This window comes from Protopterus annectens, chromosome 4.part0, assembly GCF_019279795.1.
Source record: "Protopterus annectens isolate FY-2018-M chromosome 4.part0, PAN1.0, whole genome shotgun sequence".
NCBI lineage: Eukaryota > Metazoa > Chordata > Ceratodontiformes > Protopteridae > Protopterus > Protopterus annectens.
Genome location: NC_056733.1, coordinates 840,673,975 through 840,701,135, shown reverse-complemented (window position 1 = coordinate 840,701,135; position 27,161 = coordinate 840,673,975). Strand labels below are relative to the sequence as shown.

General features: G+C 45.8%; 1 protein-coding gene across 1 annotated transcript in view; it reads right to left on the bottom strand.

The window, feature by feature from the left end:
• Nucleotides 1-27,161, bottom strand: part of LOC122800352 (septin-5-like) — a 153,272-nt gene that overhangs the window by 72,960 nt on the left and 53,151 nt on the right. The window contains exon 2 of the mRNA XM_044069801.1: nt 835-961. Within this exon, the coding sequence (XP_043925736.1) occupies nt 835-961 (127 nt within the window). The remainder of the gene's footprint in view (nt 1-834; nt 962-27,161) is intronic.

The window sequence follows — 27,161 nt, the reverse complement described above, 5'->3', positions numbered from 1 at the left end:
CGTGCATGGAAGCACACATGCACTTCCAACAGGTAGCAACTGTGGAGCTTGCAAGGCTGCGGTGAGGTAGGAGGGAGTTAGAGCTCACTCTTCAGCAGCAATATAATGCAGTGTCAGTGTTCTCAATGTCCTTAATAACCGCAGACATGTGTTGGGATGAGCCTATGGGACACTAAGGTGTATCTGGAAGAGCTGGTGAATGAGGAAGGAGAGGAGCTGGTGTCAGCCAATGGTCAGCCATGGACACTGGGGGACAACAACAAGTTAGCAATGAATTTCAAAATGAAATTCAGTGTAGTAGTACTGAAAGAGAACTGGCCTGCATTCTCCTGGCAGTAATGATATCAGCGCCACACTGGATTAAGTGATACTGGCCAGTTCTTTAGCACTAGTGCTAACATGGGAAAGAAAGCAAGGGCCATTCTATCTGGTCAAATTCATCTCAGAGAAGTTGAAATCCCGATTTGATATTTCCATTTAAAATCATTGCCAGTGCAGTTTCTAAGTGTGCACTGTCAGCAGTTCCTTTCTTTTGAGAAATGTCTCCTTTCTTCGTGTTTTGTTAGTGTGAAGCTGGTATGTATAATGTCAAAACAGCTCCTCCACATGTGGGGTTTGTGGGGTGGCTGCCTCACAAAAAAAAAAATTACATTTCATTTGTTTGTCAGGTTAAATTCCAGACCTGCTGTGCTGGGTTAGTTGATTCTTCACTGAATTGTAATTCAATGAGTCATAGTGAAAGTTTGTAATACATGACATATTACTATACAAATGAATAATTTTTATTACAGCTTAATTTTGATACTTTCAAACCTTCAAGCATTGTCCCATTACCTTTAATTCTTTGTCTCGTTGCTTAAATTCATCGTCCTCATCAGAATCACACTCTGGAAACTGATATGTCTTAATTCCAAACTTTTCTATTTCTTCCCTTACCTGTGCAGAAAAACAAGAGAAACACCTGTGATCATTAATTTAAATTATGCTCCTCCGAAAACCTATAGATCATCATTCTTTTTATATCATAAATCAGGAATGTGGGATTACATTACAGAACATACACAGGAATAGACAGTCCCCGGGATTCATGAAGCTCGGCGCAGGGCCGGTGTAAGGCCTGCGCCGGCGGTGCAGTGAACAGTCGGCGTAGTAGCGCCATATGCATAGTAATGAGAGCGCGCCGCAACCACAGACACGTGCGTAGTGTATGTGAGCGAGCCCAAGTAGGATGCGTCCGGAGGCTTGGCTAAGCCAGCAGGCAATGAGCAACCTAATGTGCTGACTGCCACGGTCCGCCCATAATAGTAATGGCAGCAGCCAGGGCCCATGCAGAATGAAACGCACGTAGAGTATGCAACATAGTACCCGTCCCAACAAAATGGAGAAGCAAACACAACCCACGAAGCCCAAGTGTACCCGTCCAAGGAACAAAGGATACGCGTAACACCGTGTTCGTCCTTCAATGCACCGTCAGTGGGCATACCCAGAGAAGGTGTACCGCAGCATGTCAGCGCGCCGCACCGACATAGGAGTAGCGACTAAGGTTACCACCTGTCCCACTTTGCGAAGGGCAGTCCTCCATGGGCAGTTGTGTCCCGATAAAAAATATTAAAACGGCAAATGTGCTAAGATTGTAGGACAAAATGATATCCCGTATGTAATGTAATGGTTGTCTGAAATGGTTATTTCCGTAAGTAAAATACCTAAATGTCACAAGAAACAGAATAAGCAACCAAACTGCTACAACAATAAGCTTTCATTTAGGCAAACAAGTGAAGTTTTATGCTATATAGTGACTGTGGGTATGTGTCGGCCTGTAAAATCTGATGTGAGTCCGAAAATGTCCCACCTTGGCCATCGGAAAAGGTGGCAACCCCAGTAGCGACATGGGCATGGTCACCAGGGTTACCAGCTGTCCCACTTTGCTCTGGACAGTCCCTCAATGGACAGTTGTGTCCCAGCAAAAATGGAAACATGGCAAATGACCTGCGATTTCTGTGCAAAAATATTCACTCAATACACCTGTAATAGTAGCATAAAACATATATTTTGTCTATGAAACACATACATGGCATCAGAAACCGAATAAGGAACCCAAACGCTACCAGAATAAGCGTATATAATGGCAAACAACTGAAGATCTGTCAACACCACTTGCTGTGGGTATGTGTTGGCCTGCAAAATCCGATGTTTCCACAAAACATGTCCCACTATGGGCATTGGAAAAGGTGTCAACCATAATGGTCACAAGCAGTAGTGAGAGTACACAGCCAGGTAGCTGTGTCGACATAACAACAGGAAGGAACCAAGAAACCCTAAACACAGGCAAACATGTGCAGAGCAACATGTCCCACACCCAGCCACGTGTTTGTCGCATACACAGGACGTATGTCTAAGTGTAATATCCAGAAGCAGAACCCATGCATGCAAATGTAATACAAAGTAGCCCCAATGTAGCATGTAAGTCCCACCCATGTACGCCTGTGCACCCAAACCAGCTAGCATCCCTGTGCAGCTACACACATACACACAATGGGCATACCTGAAATGTGGTAAGAAGTATTGTCTTAGCCAGTGCCACACGTGCAAATATGTACCCCACATGTCACCAACCCACCTCAGGTACAGATATAGAAATGGCTGCATGTGAATGTGTCTGCAGAATGTGTACATCCCACATGTGGTATGTACCCGTCCAAACCATATAGGTTTGCACACGCCACGGTGCACATAACTGTACACATGTGGACAAGTCGGGTTGTTGAACCACCGCACCGATGATTAGCTATGCAGAGAAGTCAAGCACATATAGCGGAACATGTGCCTACCAAACAGGACGTCCTAACAGGGTGCCACAGGCACAGAAGGGGAAGGTGGGACATCACATGTGGAGAGCAGCGTTTCCGGACGGCCAACTACACACGGTCAAGGTAAAGGACGGAACAACATGCATACGTCCGGATGGATGTTGTTAGAAAAATATATATAGAAACACATATGAAGTGCCAGTTTAGAAGCAAAATACTATATAATGTATTGAATTGTACTGTACAATATGGCAGTAGAAATGATCATGCATGTAATTGGTGAAGCATAGCTGCAGTGTGATCAAACTCTGACCCTGGCAGTAACCAGTTCAGCAGGGTTATGTCTCTCAGCATCAATTCTCTGCTGGGTTACAGAAAAATAAATGTATGTACATGTATAACATCCTCCCTTCCCCTGAGGAGGATGGCCTTGTGAGCACTATCGAAGATAGAGTACAACTCCTTACCAGAGAGACAAAGGAACGTATTAAGAAATGAACTGACTATTGTACCGGAACAGTCCAGTGTCCTTGAAACAGCAACAATTACAGAAGGACATTGTAATTGACCAGGTGCCTTGCAAGGTTGTGTTATTCCCATGGGAAAACATTTTAAAAGCATGACCTCAGCACCCTCGTATGTATAGAATATTGCGGACCATAGTGATGGAAATGCCCTGTGACTGACCATGTCAGTAAGGTGGGCAAAAGCTGATTGTAAACACTATATAAAGAAATTGCTTACTGTGTAGAGTCAGACAAACCTCTCATACTTGGACTGTATAGTTTACTGCCTGCCTGTGTACACTACTAAAACGTTGTGAACCCGAGCTTCCTGTGTTATTGACTGTCACTTCGGAAAGCCTACTGATGTCTACAGTTTGGTTTTAACAACTTATGTGACATTGTGGTCCTTGTTATCTAGAATTCCCTTGGTAAGCTACAGGTCAGAGTGCATGGGTGGTTAGACATGTGCGCAGGAGAATTTGCCTAAATAGTTCTTCTTGAGTGAAAAGACATCCGACTGAATTGTTGTGTGTAAAGAGGCTGTCCACTGTCTGATCTGTGGCTGAAAAGCAGAAAACTGGATCCCAAGAAGAAAACGTGCAGTCATAAACAGGAGGCTCAGGTAAGGAGGGTTTGCCTCTTTGTCTCTATTGTAGATCAGGGACCAGACTACATTGTGTTTCTGTTAACAGTTGTGATAGCAGGTCGAAGACCAATCCAAGTAGTTTTAAATTTGGACATAGATCAGGGGAACACAGAGTAGAGTAAATAGTCATAGTAGACACTACAGTGGATACAGGGAAGGAGATACCACGTGGTACGAGAGAAGGGTTACGTAACAGTCGTGTAGAGGATATGGGAGATTAGTGCACAAACAGATCGTGTGATCCGCGTTTGACGGGTGATGTGAAGTACATGCAATTGCAGAGAGCACATAATGTGAGATATTCTGCAAAATGGTGCAATAAATATGACATAGATGGTATATTACACAAACTATCATTACTGAAACATTGGAACCACTGAAAATGTGATGCAGGTGTTCTAGGGTAACCACCTGTCCCACTGTGTGAGGGACAGTCCCTCTTTGGCCACTTGTGTCCTGCAAACAAACTGAACAAATGGCAAATGTCCTGATATGGTAGGACAAAAATATTTCATATATCTTCTTTAATGGTAGCATAAAACAGTTATTTCGTATCTGAAACACCAAAATATCATAATAAGCAGAATAAGCAACTCAAATGCTACAAGAATAGGTTGCTCTCCTGGCAAAAAGTGATTTGCTGTCCTTTGTACTGGCCGTGGGTATGTTTTGCCCTGCAAAATGACATGTCCCTAACACTAATGTCCCACTTTGTGCATCTGAAAAGGTGGCAACCATAAGATGTGTAGGCGAAAAACAGCGACAATTGGGGATCCGTCAAGCACATAGGTGGATTGAGGTAGTAAACCGAAGGGAACAGAACACTAAAAATGCGAAAGCATCATACGTACACTAAAAGAAGATAATAATACAGTAGTAGCAACAGCACCCCCCCCTCCACCACCTCCGATACCACATCCAGGATATGAAGCGGGAGGGCAGGCTAGTCCCCCCCACATTATCCTGTGGCAACAGAGGTATCACAACGACCAAATGTAAGAGAAGCTATTGAAACCACATCCCGAACCCATAAAATACCTAGGGACAGTCAAGGAAGAAGAGAGTCACTAGAACAGAGTGAGGATATTTGTCAATTAATTGAAGTACCGAACCCTCATGCAGGCCAGGACCCAACTCCCTTAGTGTATAGACCGTGGACACCAGAAGATATCTGGAAAGTCACAGAGGGAATTCCCCATCTACAAAGTAATCAGTATTCACCATGCAATACCCCTGTATCTTCTGATAGAAAAGCAAAGGGGGAATGGCGGATGGTACAGGATTTACAAGCTGTAAATCATGTAATAACACCTAGGGTACCGATGGTGCCAGACCCACACACTATAATGAATGCTATGAACCCGCCACAGAAGTATCTTACCGCGGTACATCTAAGCTATGCTTCCTTTTCAATACCTATACATGCAGATAGTCCGTATTGTTTTGCATTTACATTCTCAGGGTAAGAGATACAGCCATACCCGGCTATCGCAGGGATACTGTGAAAGTCCAACAATATACGCACAGGAGATGGCTAGCAACATTCGGTGTTTACTCCACGCGGGGCCAGTCAAGTTCTACTTTATGTGGATGATATTCTGCTTGCGGCCCCTACCCAGCAGCAATGTAGGGAAGATACAATAGCATTATTGAAATATTCAGCAGAACAGGGACATAAATTAAGCAAGCATAAATTGCAACTACAGAGAATACAGGTCAAGTACCTGGGATATGTGTTATCCAAGGAGGGTAGAACATTACATGACGATCGGAAGGCAGCAATTTCACAAGCACCCAAGCCAACTACCAAGAAGGGAATGATGTCCTTCCTGGGCCGACTAACCTTTGTCGAAGCTGGTTACCAAACAATGCTTTGGAATCTGCTCTATTGTCTGCTTTAATCTTTCATACACCTATGGCAGCACAACATATACTACACAGGATTCCAGTAGCAGAAACAGCTTTCTGCAGACTAAAACGATTGATAGCTTCAACATCTGTTTTAGGTCTCCCGAATAATCATAAGAGATGTTGTCAGACTGTAGATTGTAAGCAGGGATATATGACATCAGTCTTGACGCAACAGCATGGAAGTAAGCAACGCCCCATAGCTTACTACTCATCGCAGTTGGACACAGTGGCATGGTCAGTGCCACATTGTGTACAGGCAGTTGTTGCAGCACCCATGGCAATACAGGCCTCGGCCTCAATGTTATTATTCCACCCTCTCACTGTGAGAGTGTCCCATGCAGTTGCGATCATTCTGCTGCAAGAGAAAATAGCATTCCTGACCCGTGCTAGACATCTTCCTTGTTTGACCATACCCCTGAGTCAACCTCATATGGTGATTGAACGTTGTACAACATTAAACCTATCAACATCACGTCCAACACCTGTGTATGGCACACCACACAGTTGCCTATATGAAATGGAGGAAATAACTCCACACAGACAGGATATCACTGATATACTCATAGATGATGCAGAGGTGACAGTTTATGTGTACGGATCATGTAGAAAGAGTCCAACAGGAAAGAATCAAGTAGGTTATGCAGTAGTTATTGATAATGAGATTGTAGAAGCCCAACCCCTGCAGCATAACGTGTCTGCTCAAGCAGCAGAATCGATAGCTTTAACACGTGCTTGTACTCTAGCGAAAACCTGATGTGTGGACATTTATACCGATAGTCAGTATGTTGTCTCTACAGTGCATGTTTATGAGCAGCAGTGGAAGAATAGGGGAATGATAACATCCACCGGTAAACCGATAAATCATGCGCAATTTACCTTGAATGCATTAGATTCGATTCAGTTACCCACTAAAGTATCTAATTGCAAATGTGCAGCTCATACAAAGCAACAGGATAACAGTAGGAAAGGTAAGGCACGAGCTGATGCAGCTGCAAAACAAGCAGCCTCACAGTCGGAAAGTGTCTTTTTGTATGAGGAATGACAATCCTCAGACATTATAGATGTAGAAATGTTACAAACAATGCAAACATCAACTACGAAAGCAGAAAAGCAGACGTGGGTATGACGAGGAGCAATCCTTGAAGACGGACTGTACATATCCACTGTGAGAAAGCCAATATTAACGTCTAATGTATTCAGATATGCGGCTTTGTTGAGCCATGGGTAGAGCCATGTCTCAACAGGGGGGATGGTACAGTTGGTTAACAGAATATCCCTAACATACGGAATCAGGAACCACATACAAACATCATGAGCAGTGTGTCATATTTGCAGTAAACATCATGCACAGGGAGCATTTAAACCAAAGGGAGTGGGTTTACCTACACCACCATAACCGTTCCGTACTATTTGTATGGAGTTTATACAGCTGAATAAATGTGAAGGGAAGAAATACTTGTTTAGTGATTATAGATATATTATCAAAATGGGTAGAAGCATTCCCAATCAGGAAACTGGATGCAGCAGCAGTGGCAAAGGTCCCAGTAAAATAAAGTATCCCTATATCTGGCATACTGTAAAGAAGCTACAGTGACAATAGAACACATTTTGTGAACCAGATAATCCAGCAACCTGGGGGATTAATTGGTATTTGCATGAATAAACATTTGCATGTACAACCCACAGTCATCATGACTGGTGGCGGTACACTGGGATCCCGAAATAAGTTGAGGAGGTTGATGGGTGACACCCAGACGAGTTGCATTTGCTGTCTACCTGTAGCATTGCTGAGCATGACAACAGTTCCAAATGTAAAGTGTTTGACCCCCTTCAGAGTAGTATTTGGAATGGCATATCATGTGCCACAGTGGAAAGCTGTCATGCCTGCAGAGCTGGAGGTCGATGGCTCATTAGCAAGTTACATGAGAGGATTGTCAACCAATAACACTGTTTTGCAGTTAAACTCTTTTACAGATAAAGAGCAAGAAGTCGGACGATAGCTGACTCCAGTATCCTGTGTGTATTTCACTGTTATCCAGAAAAGTAACTTTCAGAGTCCAACGTGGGAAGGTCGGTACCAGGTACTGTTGGCAACGCCTACTGCAGTAATGTTTGCGGAGAGGAGAGGTCGTCCTGGGTTCACCTCACCTTATTCAAACTGGTAAAGGATATCAAGTCTGATTTACATGTTGTAGCCAATATACCATAGAGACAGAATCACCGGCCAGACTGTATAACAATACAAAGCAACCCCAAAGACATTTGGCTTACTGTCGTACTACTGATCATACACCTATTAGCCATGTCTGTGGTGACTTTACATTTGCTGGGACCTTACCTGCATATAACTACACAGATAGAAATAGTGATACGTGATGAACTGGCCACAGAGTGGCATCCAAACTACAACACATACCTGGGCATGGCAGCATGTGCATGTACAGACTATGAACATTTCAAATTGCTGTGTTTGTACTGCCATACCTACATCATATGGAGGACTTCCGATGTATGTTGTCCCCTTGGGGATAGATTGAGACTTGTGAATATTTACACTTTGATACAGGTTCTGTGAAATCACAGGACAAAGTGGCACTGTACTTACCTGTTACACAAAAAGGAATTGTCTGTTTTCATAAACATGATACAGTTCAAGTTGGTGGGAGTAATTGTAACATAACTGTGTCTTACAAATGACATATAACAGCCAAAGATCACACTACTAGTTGTAGCACCATTCATGATGTGTATTGAAGCTTCATGAGAACAATGTTGAAAGATGTGCAGAAACATCCTGAATTGTATAAACAGTCCTCTGTCATAGACAGGAAAATGTTACATGCAGAGTTAACCCGCATCAGTAGTAAAGTATAATATTGTTATTATGTTTGGGGGAAAAAAGCATATCAATGGTTACCTGAGAATTGGTCCGGCAGTTGTTTTTTGGGTTTTCTGGCTCCAGTCATATGACATACTGTACAATTGCCTCTGGAGTGCAAACGAACTGTAAGACATATAGTTCGAAGAACTGAGAACACAGTCGAGATAACTACTAATTCAGTGGGTGAAATGGAAGCTGTTCTGAAAAATCATTCTTCTGCAAGAGATAAAGGAATATTGACTCATATGGACTTGAGTGACAGCGTTATATCTTGGGCTGGAACAATCCCAGCTTGTGGAGTAGTGAAATCAATCAGGGAACAGAGGAAGTTGTCAAAACCTGTCAGAGGAATGAGCAATGTGACTTTCCGCTCTTGAACTTGTGACTGATGAACTGGATGCAATGAGAACTGTTGTGTCACAAAATGTAATAGCGCACGACTGCACCTGGCGGCAGAACTGAATGCGTCTTGCGCTTATCAAAGAAGACCGCTGTGTCTAAGTACCACTTAATAAGCACAATATCCACGCCCACCTAGAGGTAATACAGCAGGTGTCAGCCATGGCGGAACCAGGCCCAAACCCACTGATGAACCATTTCCACAAACCATTTGGTGGATGGGGTTCAGCCATACTGAATATCTTGATTGCCATTTGTGTTGTTCTTCTCATATTGGGAGCATGTGTCTGTTGCGGGATACTTTGCATGAAAGTATTAGTCAGGGACTTTGTCGACGTATTTGTACCCGAGACTATGTATCAAGACATGTAGTGGTATTTGTCAATACAAAATGAAATCCTTTCTGAAATGTACAACAAATGACTTGCCTAGTGAAATGGTCCAGAGAGGAAGAGGCTAGGGAATGAAATAATGTAGTATATGTTTCCGGATAGAATAGAAGCAATCAAAGGAGGGAGAATGTTAGCAAAATATATCTTTAAACATATATATGACGTGCTAGTTTAGAAGCAAATAGTGTATAATGCATATTATTCTAATTTACAATATGGCAGTAGAACTTATCATGCATGTAATTGCCTGTAGTGTAGCTGCAGTGTGATCGAACCCTGACCCTGTAACCAACCAGTGCAGCAGGCGTATGTCATTCAGCATTAGTCATCTGCTGGGTTAGAGAATAATAAATGTATGAACAGGTATATTTGTCATCCTTCCACTGAGGAGGATGGCCTTGTGAGCTCCATCTAAGACAGAGTACAGCTGCTCACCGGAGAGACAAAGGAACATAGTAGGATATGAAGTGTCGATCGTATATCTGAACAGTCTTGGAACCCTGACAGAGCGAATTTACAGAAGGACAGTCTAATACACTATGTGGCTCAAGGCTGTGCTATCCTCATGGTAAAACATTTAATAAGCATTACCTTAGCACTGTTGTAGGAATACAATATTGTGGACTATAGTGATGTAAATGCCCTGTGACCGACCACATCATTAAGGTGGGCAAAAGATGATTGTAAACACAATACTCATACAGCTGTTTCTCGTATATAGTCAGACAAAACTCTACACTTGTACTGCATAGTTATTTGCCTCCTAGTGCACAGTATTAAAACATTGTTAATCTGAGCTTCCTGTGTTATTGACTGTCATTTTGAAAAGACTAATGAGTGTTACAGTTTGATCTAAACAACGTAATTGACAGATGTGTATGTTCTAGCATGGGAATAGGTCAAACCAACCACCACAATCACCATGTGTACCACATACAAACAGCCAGTAACATGCAGTAGTAGTGCATGAAGGCATACATGACTGTGGGAATAGTACAGGACATATGGCACGTGCCAAGTGCAGATGCATGACACAAACCCCAGGATGGGTGTCCCTGTAAAGAGGAACATGTGCCAACCACAACTCCCACAGATGTACCGGCAATAACAACACATGCCAAACACGCAGAAACACTACCATCCAACACACGACTGCAACGGAGGCTGGTCAAACACCAACATGAAGCATGCACAAACAGGGACTTGTGTAATTGTTGCCTTAACACCCCCCCCATAGGCCAAAGAAGAATGGAATGGACATATCCATGTAATGTTGTGAAGGATGTGTGGTAGTCCTCGGTATCACAGTGTTAGGGACACAGATACACTGTCATCAACCGTGACGTATGTACACTGTAGACAGCATACCTGCAAGTAATACAGAGGACACTCACGTGCCACAGAAATATACACATGAGAAAGAGGATAGGGGATAGACAAGTGTAAATGGGACAAATTATGAATATAGGTTCATATGTCCGTAGGTACAGGGTAGGCCATCGGCCCATGTTCAGCCATAACCCTACACCATAGTTAGGATTACTTTGGCAACCTTCTGTGCCGGAGATAAAATACTTATGATATTGCTGTACCTCTGTCAAGCAGTGATAATGATGTAATCCCCGGCCTATATCTGCAATCCCCCATCCAATAGACAACATACCCCCGAACAAGGCTAGGAAAGATCTCTGTCTCACATGTACTGTGATGTAGATCCACAGCATTGTGAGTGTCTGGGTGACGTATGTGTCACACCAACACATCCCATTAATGACCGTGACAAGGTTCATGTCACCTGCCCTTGTGGTTCTGAGGGATGCAGATACAGTAGGTGAAGCATAGACATGACATATGGGTTGACATGGCCTCGTATGTCAGGCACAGGTCAACACTAAACAACAGGTATGTGACTGAATGGGGCAGGGGTCCTACAAGTGGGGCATCATTACACAAATCCATGTCACCCTGCATCTGTATGACAATTAACCTATGAGGCCTTCCCAGCTGCTGTAGGTGTTGGGTCAGATACCCTCCAAATGGGGCAATGTAGTCAATCATAGGTGTAACACGTAATGGGTACAAGGAGACAATGACCTACCCTGATGTAGATGTGAATCCCTGCACAAACAGGTGGGCAATGTACAAGTCCCACTGAACCACGATAGCAACGTGTGTGTTGAACGAATGGTGACCGACAAACTCTGTCCCCTGATCCCTGGTAATCACCCCTGCGCTCAGTGGACAGGCACCGATATGCTGGACAGGGGTGACCTAGTACTCCTCGACAGGTATGATGTTGCATTACTTTGCATTTAGCTGTGGGACATGTCCCTGACAGGAGATATGCATATCTGGGAGGCCCCTTTGAAGGATATCTGTGTCAGATGTCCGTCCCACTATGGCACCTGTTTTGCAGTCATCTACAAACAATGTTGCCCATAACACCCCTGTGTGTGCCTGTACTGTGGAAATGTAGATGTATGAGAGGAGTGGACCCAGGGAAGGGCCCCATGGGACACCGCTTGCGACAGGCAGTAGGTCTGACATGCTGCCAGCAACTATGACCGCGTGGGTTGTGTCACATAGCCAGTTTCCAACACATCCTGTGATGTACATGTTCACATCCCAGCCAATGGGTTTATCAACGATACCTGAGGGGGGTAATGTGTTGAAGGCCTTTGCCAGGTTGAGGTAGGCTGTATGGACTGCAAGACCCCCATCAATGGGCTCGGTGACTGTCCCGAAAACATCAACCATGCTTTAAAGGCATGAACCGCCCCTGAACAAGCCAAACCATGTTGGATGCAAAGTATGCAGGTCCCCTATGCCTTCATTTACGAGCCGCAGTATGATCCCTCCACATGTATTTGCAGATAGGTCTCCTCATGGTAATGGGACAGTAATAACCAGGGTGAGTGGAGGCATTGGCCCTGTGACGTGGGACTACAGTTGCCGTGCAACACAACCTGGGTATGTTACCTGAGTTGAGGCTACAAAGAAACAGCTGTCCTAACTGTGGGTCTAAGTCCTCAATGAGATAGTGGAGTACACAGTCGGGTCACCAGCTGGTCTCATGGATGCTATGTTCACTACCCTGGAGAGAGCATGTCCCACCCATGTGTCACAGAACATTTGGGGACCACAAACCGCTGGTACAGACATCTCTTCATGTGGGGGGGGGGGTGGAGATGTCCTCCCCAAACTTGTCAGCCCGTATTTTGCCAATGTGTGTATGTTGAGTAAACTCCACATCATCGTGAACCCAGTCAGAGCATATGTGGGAGTGACCTCCCAGGTGTTGAGCATAGCAAATGAAGGTGGTATGATTGTAAGCCAGGTCCATGTAGGTATATCTGTGCAACGTGCCCTGGACCATGTCATGACAGCGTGTAGCTCTACACACATAATGACCAAGGGTGTCATACCTCACAAGGTGTCTGCTCCGCCTTGTAGTAGCCACCCCCTCTTGTTGTACAGCTTGTGTATGGCTGGGGTACACCACACTGGATGCTTGGCATTGGTACAATGAACCACAGTTGGGTAAGGGAATGCCTGGTTCATGCAGTCCTGTAGGTACCGGTAGACGGCATATGTGAGTGATGCAGTGGCTGCAGTACTGTCGACCACTGGCTCAGGGTCCCTAAAGGAGACCACAGTAGTGTTCAGAATTGGGAAGTCTGCCTCTGAGCAAGCAATGTGTATGGTAACCGGCAACCACTCACAGCAACGGATGCCAATAGCAGAAGCCATTGTCCAAATAACATAGATTACCGTCGGCATGACAATATGTATTATCATACATGTATTGACACGTGTCTGCTAAGTACACTTGTAAATGGCCGTTAAGACCGGGCTAAAGTTCCTGTGATTTACCCAGTCTGGAGGTGTTGTTCCGACAATAAAGTGGCGATACTTCCCAACCGTGACCTCTGGGGATTAATTAAAGTGGTCGTTAACCTGCAACATTGGATGTACACCATTGGGTTCTGGTCTCGGAAAACATGGTTCCCGTAGCACTACACACTATGGGTAGTCAAGCAGACATCCACGATTGTTGAACACACAGCATCAGTCAAACCCACTGGCCACAAGGACACAGTCCGACAAGCTCTACACTTTACATATGCACAGTGGTGTCCATTGTAGGACCCAAAAATTTATTCATGGAATGCGTGCCAGCTTCCATCATCACCTACATGAACTAATTGTCGTGACCACGTCACAGCCACACATATGCACCGCAAGCGTGTTTAATGTTGATGATAGCTGTCCATGAAATGCAGCACATATGCACAGAAATACCCAGGGTACTGAGTCCATAGAAGTGCGTCCACATCACAGTCCCACACACATGAAGGATGTGTAATGGGTACTGTCGACTGTTGCAGTCAAGGGATCCTGGGTATGTAGAAACTGGGCTCGGTGTTGTTTTGCAGGTAATCCTTTGTCCCGCCCCGTGGGAGGGATGTGGGCATAGTACCTGCCTAACTCCCTACTAATAATGCAAAGCATCCACTGGAGAATGCTAAATGCAGCCGTGAAATGTGTACAGCCCTATACCAGTGTCCAGTAGGCAATTCACATGGATGGACAAGCGTATGAACAAGATGGCACCCATAACTGCAAACCCGGTGGAATTACACTGCCGCAGTAAGGCATTACACAGGTAATACACATAGGGACCACACTTGACATTCCCCATACAAATAACACAGAGACCCAGATGAGAAAGTCCAAAGCAAAAATGAGGTACTGTAGAAACGGTCGGTGACCACTCAGAGCCCCCCAGGAATTAAATGCAGTCATCATAGTTTATTGCAGCGCTTTTCGTCTGCTTCATAAGCAGACTGCTTCAGAATACATACAATGCAGTTCAACCTACTACATTTGAAACCCTTAATTGGGCAGTAAATAAGATGTGCTAAGTATTAATTAAATGCCTTAAAGGCGAACAAGCTAAAAAGTCTACTCGGGTTACAGATTGCACACAGTGAGTAAACAGACATTGCTTCAAAATGTATATTCTTCCGCGAAAATAAAAATATATGTATTAATATGAAAGAAGAACCAACATAATGTTTTCCAAGTGTCTGAGTGTATAAGTTACATATATATGTTCTAGGATTGTGCCAATATATTAAAAGAACTAGAGACACCTAGTAATATAAATGAACCCTAATATATAGACATAAACACTATGATTATGACTAATGTAAAATATATCAATGGAATGTAAAGATTAAAATGTGGTAAAGTAAATATTCATTTACAAGGTTAGTTGAATAAAGCAATTCAGACATCCTTGTCAAAATACTAAAACAAGGCCAGCCAGGTGCTCTGTCTCACATGTACTGGGATGTTGTTCCACAGCATAGTGAGTGTCCGGCTGATGAATCTGTCCCACCAGCACGTTCTATTAATGACAGTGCCAAGGTGTACGTCACCTGCCCTTGTGATTCTGAGGGATCTAGATTCTGTAGGTGAAGCATAGTCATCAAATCCGGGTTCGACCTGGCCTTGGATGCCAGGCACAGGTCACCTCTGGGCAAGTGGTATGCGATGGAATAGGGATGGAACCCTTTCAGTCGGTCAGCATAACACATATTCCTGAGACCCTGCATCCGTTTGTGGATGAACTGTCATGGCCTTTCCAGCTGCTGCAGGTGTCGGGTCAGATACATTCTGAACGGGGCATTGTACTCAATCATAGGTGTAATGAGTGATGAGTACAAGGGGACAATGACCTCCCCTGATGTAGATGTGAATCTCTTCATGATCAGGTGGGCAATGTAGAAGGTCTATCTAACTACGTTAGCAACGTGTGTGTCGAACAAACAGTCACCGACAACACGGGTCCCCAGATCCCTGGTAACTCCCTCTGTGCTCAGTGGATTGCCACCTATATGGTAGCTAGGGGTAACCTCATTCTTCCTGAAGGGTATGACTATGCATTTCCTGGCATTTAGCTGTAGGCCATGTGTCTGGCACCAGTTATCCATAGCTGTGAGGCCCTTCTGAAGGATATGTGTGTCAAATGTGTGTCCGAATATGGCACCCGGTTTGCAGTCATCTGAAAACATTGTCAGCCATAACCCCCCTGTGTTTGCTTGTACTTTTGAAATGTAGATGTGGAAAAATAGTGGACCCAGGACTGAGCCCCGTGGGACAACACCTGTGACCGGCTGTGAGTATGACATGGCGCCAGCAACTATGACCGTGTGGGTTCTGTCACTTAGCCAGTTTGCAACCCCTCTGGCGAAGGATGTATTTACATTCAAGCAGACGGGTTTATCAATGATACCTGAGTGTGGTGTTGTGTTGAAGGCCTTTGCCAGGTGTAGGTAGGCTGTATGGACTGCTTTGCCCTCATCAATGGCCTTGGTGACTGATCCTAAAAGTCAGACACGTTTAAAAGGCATGATCTGTATTTGACCAAGCAAAACTGGGTTGTATCCAAGGTATGCAAGTCCCCTATGTCATTATGTATGACTTCCATCATGATCCTTCCCCATGGCTTTGCAGATAAGGCTTGTCAAGCTAATGGGATGGTAAGTACCAGGGTCAGTGGATGCACCATCCTTGTGAAATGGGACTACAGTCGCCTTGTGCCACTACTTGGGTACGTATCCTGAGGTGAGGCTACGGTTAAACAGCTGTCCTAACTGTGGGTTTAATTCCCCATTGAGTTAATGGAGTACACAGCTGGGAGACCATCTGGTCCCATGGATGCTGTGTTTACTGCCTTGGAGAGAGCATTTCCCACCTGTGTGTCACAGAAGTTCCAGGATCTACAATCCTCTGGTATAGATATCTCTCCATGTGGGGGTGAGGGGGGGGGGAGTTAGCACCGAACCTGTCGGCCATTATGTTGGCAATGCGTGTAGGTTCAGTCATCCTCACATCATTCTGAACCCAGTGTGAGCATATCTGGGAGTGTCCTCCCAGGTGTCCAACATAGCTAAAGAAGGCCTTATGATTGTCTGTCGAGTTCTTGTTGATTCCTCTGTTGAACTTCCCCTGGATGATTTCCTGACAGCCTGTAGTTCTTCACATACAATGAGCAAGGGTGTCTTACCTTACAAGTATTCCACTCTATCTTGTAGTAGCTACCTCCAGTCATTCTAGAGCTTGTTCATGGCTGGGGTCCACCAGACTGGATGCTTGGCTTTGGTACAAAGAGTCTCAGTTTTGTATGGGATTGCCTGATCCATGCAGTCCTGTAGGTGCTGGTGGAAGGGATATGTACGTCATTCAGCGGTTTGAGTAATGTTTACCACTGGCTCAGGGGCCTCAAAGGAGACCACAGTAGTGTTCAGAACTGTAAATTCGGCTTTTGAGAAAGGTATATGTATGGTAACCGGCACCACCCACAGCATTGCATGCCAATAGCAGCAGCTATTGTAGGTTGTCCAAAGACAGGTGTGGAACATCATAGCAATAAACCACGCATGGATGTGGGTAATGTTAGATATACTCACGGCAGACGTGGTGCATTCCCGAGTCCGACGCCAGAGGGACCACACACATATGCGGCCTTATGCATAGGTTCATAGGTTCATAGGTTCATACTAGGCTATCTGCCCGAGGGCATTTACAAGCCTAGCCCATAGTTTTGTGGCTTACGCCACCCCTTTAGTATGGGGAACTATACCCATTATTTTGCTGTGCCTCTGTTGAGCAGTGACACTGAGGTAATCCCTGGGGTATATCTGCGATCTCCCATCCATTGGTCAAGATTTCTCTTGAACAAGGCCAGCGAGGTGCTCTGCCTCACATATACCGGGATTTTATTCCACAGCATAGGGAGTCTTTGGGTGATGAATCTATCCCTCCAGCGCGTCCTATTAATAGCCGTGTCGAGGTTTAAGTCTCCGCCCTTGTGGCTCTGACGGATCTAGATTTTTGAGGTGAAGCATATTCATCAAATCTGGGTTTGACATGGCCTTGTATGTTAGGCAAAGGTCACCTCTGAGCAAGCGGTAAGCGACTGAATAGAGCTGGAGTTCTTTCAGTCGGGCAGCATAGGACAGATGTTTGAGACCCTTTATCCTTTTGGTGAGGAACTTTTGTGGCCTCTCCAGCTGCTGCAAGTGTCGGGTCAGATACATTCCGAATGGGGCATTGTACTCAATCATTGGTCTGATGAGTGATGAGTATAGGGAGACTATGACCTCCCTTGATCTAGATGAGAATCCCTTCATGATAAGGTGGGCAATGTAGAAGGTCTTCCTAACTACTTTAGCTACATGGGTGTCGAATGACAGACTAGGCCAACTAGGCAGCCTCCTAGGGCGCCGCTCCACTCGGGGCACCTTTCAAGCCTTTATTTTGTGTAGGTAGACCAGGACGGGGGTAGTGGCTGATGTGGCGGTGGCATCATGGAATACTTCTGCCTACGGCACCACGTGACCTAAGGCCACCCTTGCCGTGGGTAAATACAGCAGTACCCACTCCCAGACGCAGGTCATTGCTAGTATGACATATCATCTATGGCAAGAAACCATATATTCCCCAGACATAATGGCACAGCATAATGCCTGTCCGCCGCCTAAACGCAGACATACGCCACCCGCGGCGGTGTGGACGTACTGCGCGAGATGTCCGTTACCAATGTCGACACTGTCTCTCTCTGTGAAACAAAGTCAACATAGCGATTCAATACTAAACAGCGACGGAGAGGCCGATGTCCCCATTGCTGAGCTGTTCAACCTGTTCCGCCATGTTAAATGTGTGTAGCAGAGCGGGACTGGCACAAACTAAGCAACGGACATGTCCGTGGCTCAGTGAAAGCCATCAGGCAATGTTAAACCCATGTAATATGGCGAGACAGGTCATGAATACCGAGGGTTACTAATGGAAATAGGTCCGTTCGACCAGACCGTGTTCAATTACTATAACAACAGTGACAACGGGTACGCCGGCCAATCAGCGCACACGGTTAGGAATTATGGGGGGGGGGACATGGTATCATAGACACGGACAAACCGTGGCCATGTGACTCATCTAACATTCGTACACGGTCAGGGCAGTTACGTACACTGGGCCGACAAGACCAAACCCAAAGCACCACAGGGGACACCCTGACAATCGAAGGCCTGTATGCGTCGGGGATATAAGCCCCTGTGATCTGAACATCCCTGCGGTCAAGACATATGCATCCTGGGCCATGAACGGGAGGGAATAAGGAATGTTTAACATGTAGTACCGCACCTTTCCCACCAGGAGAAGCGATGCCAGTGACGTGCGTGAGGGGGGGGGGGGGGTGGGGGATATGTAAATGTAGCTAAGTACCATGGGTATGCATATTAATGACACCGAACAGCTAACGTGTAGTGGTCACAGTAACCGTCAAGCGTGAATGCAGTCCTGTTTGAATTACGACTATGGAACATATAAATGTGAGCGATGCGTAATGGGTCCATGCTGCAAAGACTGCAACTGGTATAAAGGTGTACGTGCGTTCCGCACACGTCCGTCAACTGGATCAGAGATATGTTACCGGAATAGTCACAACTAACACAGACCACGTAACCACACAGGGCCAGTAAACATATGGAGACAGAATACGGATATGCATGTGCGCATGCGCGTAAACCACAATTAGGAAATGCACGTGCGCGTGTGTGATCCCCTCGAAGCAGGGCAGGTTAAGGATGTGTCCTCCACGTCAACCAGACATGTCTCATAAATGTCAGCCTCTGAAAGTATGCAATCAGGCAATGCCATGTAAAGTACCGTTAGAAATACTGAGAAACACACGCTATGTGATGAGACAAACATAGAATGTGGATAGAATCACGTATGTGTTAGTAGTATGGATTGATGACGGTATGCATCAGTAACCCGACCCACTTGTTAGAAGGTGCCCCCGTACGAATTGCGTCCAGTTGGCTGACAGTTGTTGACCGGGCTACGCTAGCTGGATATATGTCCAGTGTCAGCAGAGGCCCGTGGAGAAAGGCTCCACACACAATCATAGCACAACATACCAAAGTACTCATATATGTAAACAAAAAAGAACGACAACAGAAAGTGTCCTGAAAGGACTGGATACACACAGATCCCAGACGACAGACAGATATATGGCCAGTGGAAGCACGTCACAATTATGGGATCAGGTCCCTAAAGAAGCAAGAAGGTCACACATGACACGCCAGCGAATTGCCAGATACACACTGGTCAATGTAACACACAGCAAGATTGAGGGCCAACCAGCCGTACACCATGCCAGAACCTGTACAGCGGAAAGGTATGGCATGGTAATTGATGTGTGTACACAGGTAATCCACAGACAGTAACAAAGAAAGGTATGAAACGAGGGGTTCACATGTATACATCTACACACAGCAGCCCGACGGCCCGTATATATGACGCATGGACATAGATTTGTCACGGAAAAGAAGATGTAAACAACTACAGTTCATTCCATTTCATATCGATATAGTTATGATACAGTCATATTCACACGTAACATTGTGACTTTCATGTACATTCATATTTATGCAAATTATGCTTCAATTGTACTTATTGATTCCATGCTTTGGAATCGTAATGCAACAGTTATACACATTGATATTTCATACCATGATCAACACACTACATTCTAAGGTTTACTCACAACAATTATCAAATATGTGTCAATATACTGATTGTATTGACCAATATTGTAGTTATATAAACACATTGTTGTTGTATTATTGTTTCCATTAAGTAATGTATGCAACACTGATTTGTATATGTCACGTTATCATCACGACATGGAGCACTGTCCACTTAACTATGAGCAGGTTTATTGATTAATTGACTTTAAACTGACTCTGAAGGAAGTGTATAAGGGACGACTGTGTAATGTATTTCGTACTCCGACGATGACCCATGTTAGTGGGTGAAAGAGCTTAGTATGTTTTGACTGTGGAGTGTATCGTTTCTGTCATTGTCCGTTTTGGCCTGATATATGTTCAAGGATGTCTTTTATGATGATGACCAGGACTAAAGGTTTTCTGTATTTACGCTTACTGGCACGTGGATATAGATAGGCCAAGTAATACATAATATGGGTAGTCAAACAGACATCCGCGATTGGGGAACATACAGCAGCAGTCAAAACCACTGGCCAGATGTTGACAGTCCAACACGTTCTACACTTTACATATGCACATCGGTGTCCATTGTAGGACTCCAAATATTTACCCATTTGAGACATGAAACAGCTGCGGTCGACCCAGGCGGTGTACAGCCGTGACTACGGCACAGCTTTACATATGCACCACCAGCGTGTTCAAGGTTGATGACAACTGTCCCTGAAATGCAGGACATATGAACAGAAATCCACAGATTGTCGTGTCCATATAAGTGCGTCCACATCCCAGTCCAGCACACATGAAGGATGTGTAATGGGTACCGTGGAGGGTTGCAGCCATGGGATCCTGGGTATGCAAAATTGGGGCTCGGTGTTGTTTGGCAGATAATCCGTTGTCCTGCCCGTGGGAGGATGTGGGTATAGCCCGTGCTTTACTCCCCACCAATGATGCAAAGCATCCACCAGATAATGGTAAAAGCAGGTGTGAAATGTGTACAGCCCTATATTACTGTCCAGTAGGCAATTCCCATGGATGGACAGGTGTACGACCAAGATGGCACCCATAACTGGAAACCTGGTGGAATTACACAGCTGCAGTAAGGCATAACACAGGAAATACAGATAGGGAGTACAGTAGATACTCCCCATACCAAGTCAGACCGCCGTGCGAATACCGGCGTACACAGCACTCGATCTGCCAGCAACAAAATGGGGAGCACTCGCTACCATACAGCGGAACAGATGGGCGACCTGTGGAACACATACTAATGGCACACTAACAACGTCAAGTAGGATATGTAAGCTATGGCGTTCCCACCTATAAAGAAGACATGCTTCAATGAATACATAGGGGATCAACATGTTCCGGTGGTGTTATGTTGACAGTACAGTGACGGATATGTCCTATTGGGACGTCTGAGAATTATGTAAACCAGTTGCTAACCTGCATCTTTGGATATACATCGGTTATTTACAGTTCTAACACACCTGTTTTACGTAGCACCACGTAGAATGGGTAGTCAAACAGACATCCGCGATTGGCCAACATACAGCAGCGGTCGAAACCACTGGCCAGTTGGACACAATCCAGCAACATCTACCTTTACATTTGCACATATGTGTCCATTGTAGGACCCAAAAATACATTCTAACAGAACGCCGACCAGCCGTTTCCGACCACCAGATGACGCGATAGCCATGACTACGGCACAGTTAGACATATGCACCGCCAGTGTGATTAAGGTTGATGACAGGTATCTATGAAATGTAGGACATATGAGCAGAAATCCACAGATCGCCGTGTCCATACATGTGCGTCCACATCCCAGTCCCGCACACATGATGGATGTGTAATGGGTACTATCGATAGGTGCAGCAATGGGATCTTGGGTATGCAGAAATGGGGCTCGGTGTTGTTTGGCAGATAATTCGTTGTTCCGCCCCGTGGGAGGGGTGTGGGTGTAGCACATGACCTACTCCCCAGTAATGGTGCAAAGCATCCACGGATAATGCTAAATGCAGGTGTGGAATGTGTACAGGCTATAACAGTGTCCAGTAGGCAAACCCCATGGATGGATATGCCTACGACCAGGATGGCACACATACTTGCAAGCCTGGTGGAATCACACAGGTGCAGTAAGGCATAACACAGGAAATGCAGATGGAAACTACAGTAGACACCCCCCATTGAAATCCAGACGGCCGTGCAAATACCGGCGTACACAGCACTCGATCTGCCAGCAACAACATGGGGATCACTCGCTGCCATACTGCGGAACACATGGGCGACCAGTGGAACACATACCAATGGCACACCAACAACGTCAACTCGGACGGTCATAGGATGTTGAAACACTGGCGTTCCCGCTTATAAAGTACATCCGGCAATGAAGCAATCGTGTCCACATGGTCTGGCTGTGTCATATTGACAATACAGTGGCGTACATGTCCTACTGGGCTGTCTGAGGATTACTTGAAGCAGTTGCCAACCTGCAGCAGTACAGCAATACCATTTTGGTTAATCGTAGTAGAATATGGGTTTCGTAGCACAACATAATATGTGTAGTCAAACAGACATCCTCGAATGGGGAATATACAGCAGCGGTCACAATCACTGGCCACATGGACACAGTCCAACATGTTCTACATTTTACATATGCACATTTGTGTCCATTGTAGGACCCAAAATTTATCCGGACGCTATGTCAACCGTCCGAGATCGGGAGAGCCAGATGCTGTGACCAGCGTGACTACGGCACAGCTACATATATGCACCACCAGCGTGTTCAAGGTTGGTGACAACTGTCCATGAAATGCAGGACATATGCACAGGAATCCCCAGATAGTCCAGTCCATAGATGTGTGTCCACATCCCATTCCTGCACACATGGAGGATGTGCAATGGGTACTGTCGGGGGTTGCAGCCATGGGATCGTGCGTATGCAGAAATGGGTGTCGGACTTGATTGGCAGAAGATCCGTTGTCCCGCCCCGTGTGCGGTGTGTGTGTGTGGCATATGCGTAACTCCGCACTGATAATGCAAATAGGGTTACCACCTGTCCCACTTTGGGAGGGACAGTCCCTCTTTGGGCAGTTGTGTCCTGACAGAAAATATTAAAATGGCAAATGTCCTGAGATTGTAGGACATAATTATGTCCCATATTTTATGTAATAGTTGCATAAAACAGTTATTCTGTATCTAAAATACCTAAATGTTACAAAACATTGAATAAGCAACTAAAATGCTACAAGAATAAGCTTTTATTTAGGCAAAAAGTTAAGTTCTATCCTTTGTACTGACCGTGGGTATGTGTCGGCCTGTAAAATCTGATGTGTGTCTTGAAAATGTCCCACTTTGGCCATTTGAAAAGGTGGCAACCCTAAATGCAAATCATCTACCTGAGAATGCTAAATACATCTGTGACATGTGTACAGCCCTACACCAGTGTCCATGAGGCAGTTCCCATGGATGGACAAATGTACGGCCAAGATGGCACCCATAACTGCACACCTGGCGGAATCCCACAGCTGTAGTAAGGCAGAACACAGGGAACACATTTAGGGAGTACAGCAGACACTCCACATAGAATGTCAGGCCGCCGTGCGAATACCGGCGTACACAGCTCTCAACCTGCAGGCAAGTGACTGGGGATCACTCGCTTGCATACCGCGGAACAAATGTGCGACCTGCGGAACACATACTGATGGCACGCCCACAACGTGAACTAGGATGGTTATAGGATGGTTAAGCTATGGCGTACCCACATATAAAGAACATCCTTCAATGAATTAATAGGATCTACATGTTTCGTTCGTGTAAAGTTGACAATACAGAGGCAGGAGTGTCCCAATGGGATATCTGCAGATTGGTGAAAGCAATTGTTAGCTTGCAACATTGGAATTACAACATTTGTGTAGAGTGGCGGATAACCCGGTTTACGTAGCACTACATAATATGGGTACTCAAACAGACATCCGTGATTGCTGAACATACGGCAGCAGTCAGACCCACTGGCCAGATGGACACAGTACAATACGTTCTACACTTGACATATGCACATTGGTGTCCATTGTAGGACCCAAAAATTATCCGAATGCAATGTGAACAGGCGGCGATCTAGAGAACCAGAAGACCTGATAGCCGTGACTACGGCACAGCCACATATGTGCACCACCAGCGTTTTCAAGGTTGATGACAAGTGTCCATGACATGCAGGACATATGGACCGGACTCCCCAGGTTGCCAAGTCCATAGACGTGCGTCCACATCCCGTTCACGCACACATGGAGGATGTGCAATGGGTACCGTCGAGGGTTGCAGACATGGGATCGTGGGTATGCAGAAATGGGGCTGTGTGTCGATTGGCAGATAATCCGTCGTACCGCCCCGTGGGAGGTATGTGGGTATAGCACATGCGTTACTCCACACTAATAATGCAAATCATCCATCGGAGAATGCTAAATGCAGCTGTGATATGTGTACAGCCCTCTACCAGTGTCCAGTAGCCATTCCCCATGGACGGACAAACGTTTGGTCAAGATGGCACCCATAACAGCAAATCTGCTGGGATCACACAGCTGTAGTAAGGCGAAACACAGGGAATACAGATAGGGACTACAGTAGAGACTCCACATACAAAGTCAGACCGCTGTGCGAATACCGGCGTACACAGCATTCATTTTCCCAGCAAGTGAATGGTGATCACTCGCTGCCATACTGCGGAACAAATGGCCGACCTGCGGAACACATAATAATGGCACACCAACAACGTCAAATAGTACGGGTATAGGATGTTAAGGCTATGGCGTACACACATATAAAGAACATCCTGCAATGAATCAATAGGTTATACATGGTTTCTTCGTGTTAATGTTACAATACAGAGGCGGGAATGTCCCAATGGGATATCTGCGGATTACTGAAAGCAATTGTTAGCCTGCATCATGGGAACTACACCATATGGGGTCGGTGGCGGAAGACCCGGTTTACGTAGCACTACATAATATGGGTACTCAAACAGACATCCGTGACTGCTGGACATGCAGCGGAAGTCAAACACACTGGTCAGATGGACACAGTCCAATATGTTCTACACTTTACATATGCACACTGGTGTCCAGTGTAGGACCCAAAAATTATCCTTACGCAATGCAACCTGCTTGGAGCGGCAGACCCAGATGAAGCAGCAGCCGTCACTACGGCACAGCTACATATATGCACCACCAGCGTGTCCAAGGTTAATGACAACTGTCCATGAACTGCAGGTGATATGCACATGAATCCCCAGATTGTCCAGTCCATACAGGTGCGTCCAAATCCCATTCCCGAACACGTGGAGGATGTGTAACGGGTACTGTCGAGGGCTGCAGCCATGGGATCGTGGGTATGCAGACATGGGTCTCGGTGTTGATTGGCAGATGATCCGTTGTCCGCCCGTGTGAGGGATGTGGGTATGGCACATGCGTTACTCCGCACTAATTATGGAAATCACCCACGCCAGAATGCTAAATGCAGCTGTGAAATGTGGACAGCACTATACCAGTGTCCATTGGACAGTTCCCATGGATGGACAATCGTATGGCCAAGATGTCACCCATGACTGCAAACCTGGTGGAATCACACAGCTGTGGTAAGGCACAACACACGGAATACAGATAGGGACTACAGTAGAGACTCCACATACGATGTCAGACCGCCGTGCGAATACCGGCATACACAGCACCCAATCTGCTAGAAGGTGAATGGGGATCACTCGCTACCATACCGCGGAACACATGGCCGACCTGTGGAACACATACTAATGGCACACCAACAACGTAAAGTAGGAAAGTCACAGGATCCTGACACTATGGCGTTCACGCTTATGAAGAACATCCGTCAATGCTTTAATAGGATCTACATTCTTTGGTTGTGTCCGTGTGCCGATACTGTGGCGGACATATCCTAATGGGACATTGGAGGATGACCTAAAGCTTCTCCTAGCCTGCATCATTGGATCTACACCATCCGGTTTCAGTTTAGAATACCCTGGTCAACGTAGCACTACATAATATGGGTAGCAACCACACATCCGCGATGGGGGAACATACAGCAGCGGTCAAACCCACTAGCCAGATGGACACAGTCCAACAAGGTCTACACTGTACATATGCACAATGGTGTGCATAGTAGGACCCCAGAGATTCCTCCGTATGCAATGTCAACCAGACACGATCGGAAGACCCGAAATAACTGACAGCCGTGTCCACGGTACAGCCACACATATGCACCCCCAGCGTGTTCAGGGTTGGCGACAGCTGTCCACAGAATGCGGGACATATGTACAGATATTCCCATATTGCAGAGCCCATAGAGGTGCGTCCACATCCCATTCCCGCACACATGCAGGATGTGTAATGTGTACCGTCGAGGGCTGCATCCATGGGATCGTGGGTATGCAGTAACGGGGCTCGGTGATGTTTGGCAGATAATACGTTGTCCCGCACCATGGGAGGGATGTGGGAGTAGCACGTGCCTTACTCCCCACTGATAGTGCAAAGCATCCACCGTCTAATGCGAAATGCAGGTGTGGAATGTGTACTGCTCCATACCAGTGTCCAGTAGACACTCGCGAGGGATGGACAAGCGTAGGACCGGGATGGCACCCATAACCGCGAATTTTGTGTAACCACACAGCTGCAGTGAGGCATAACACAGGTAATACAGATGGGGAAACCAGTAGACACTCCCCATACAAAGCCAGACCGCTGTGCCAATACCGGCGTACACAGCTGTCAATATGCCAGCACCGGACTGTGGATCACACGCTCCCGTACCGCGGGAGAAATGGGTGACCTGTGGAACACATACCAATGGCAGAATATCAACGTCAGCTAGGAAAGCCATACGATGGTGAAACTATGGCGTCCCCACCAATGAAGAACATCCTTCGGTGAAGTAATAGTGTTAATGTCAATTGACCATGGAATACACATAATCCACATCAAAGACCCGCTGGCACCTTACCGCACACAAAGCACGACACACATAGGTAGATGAT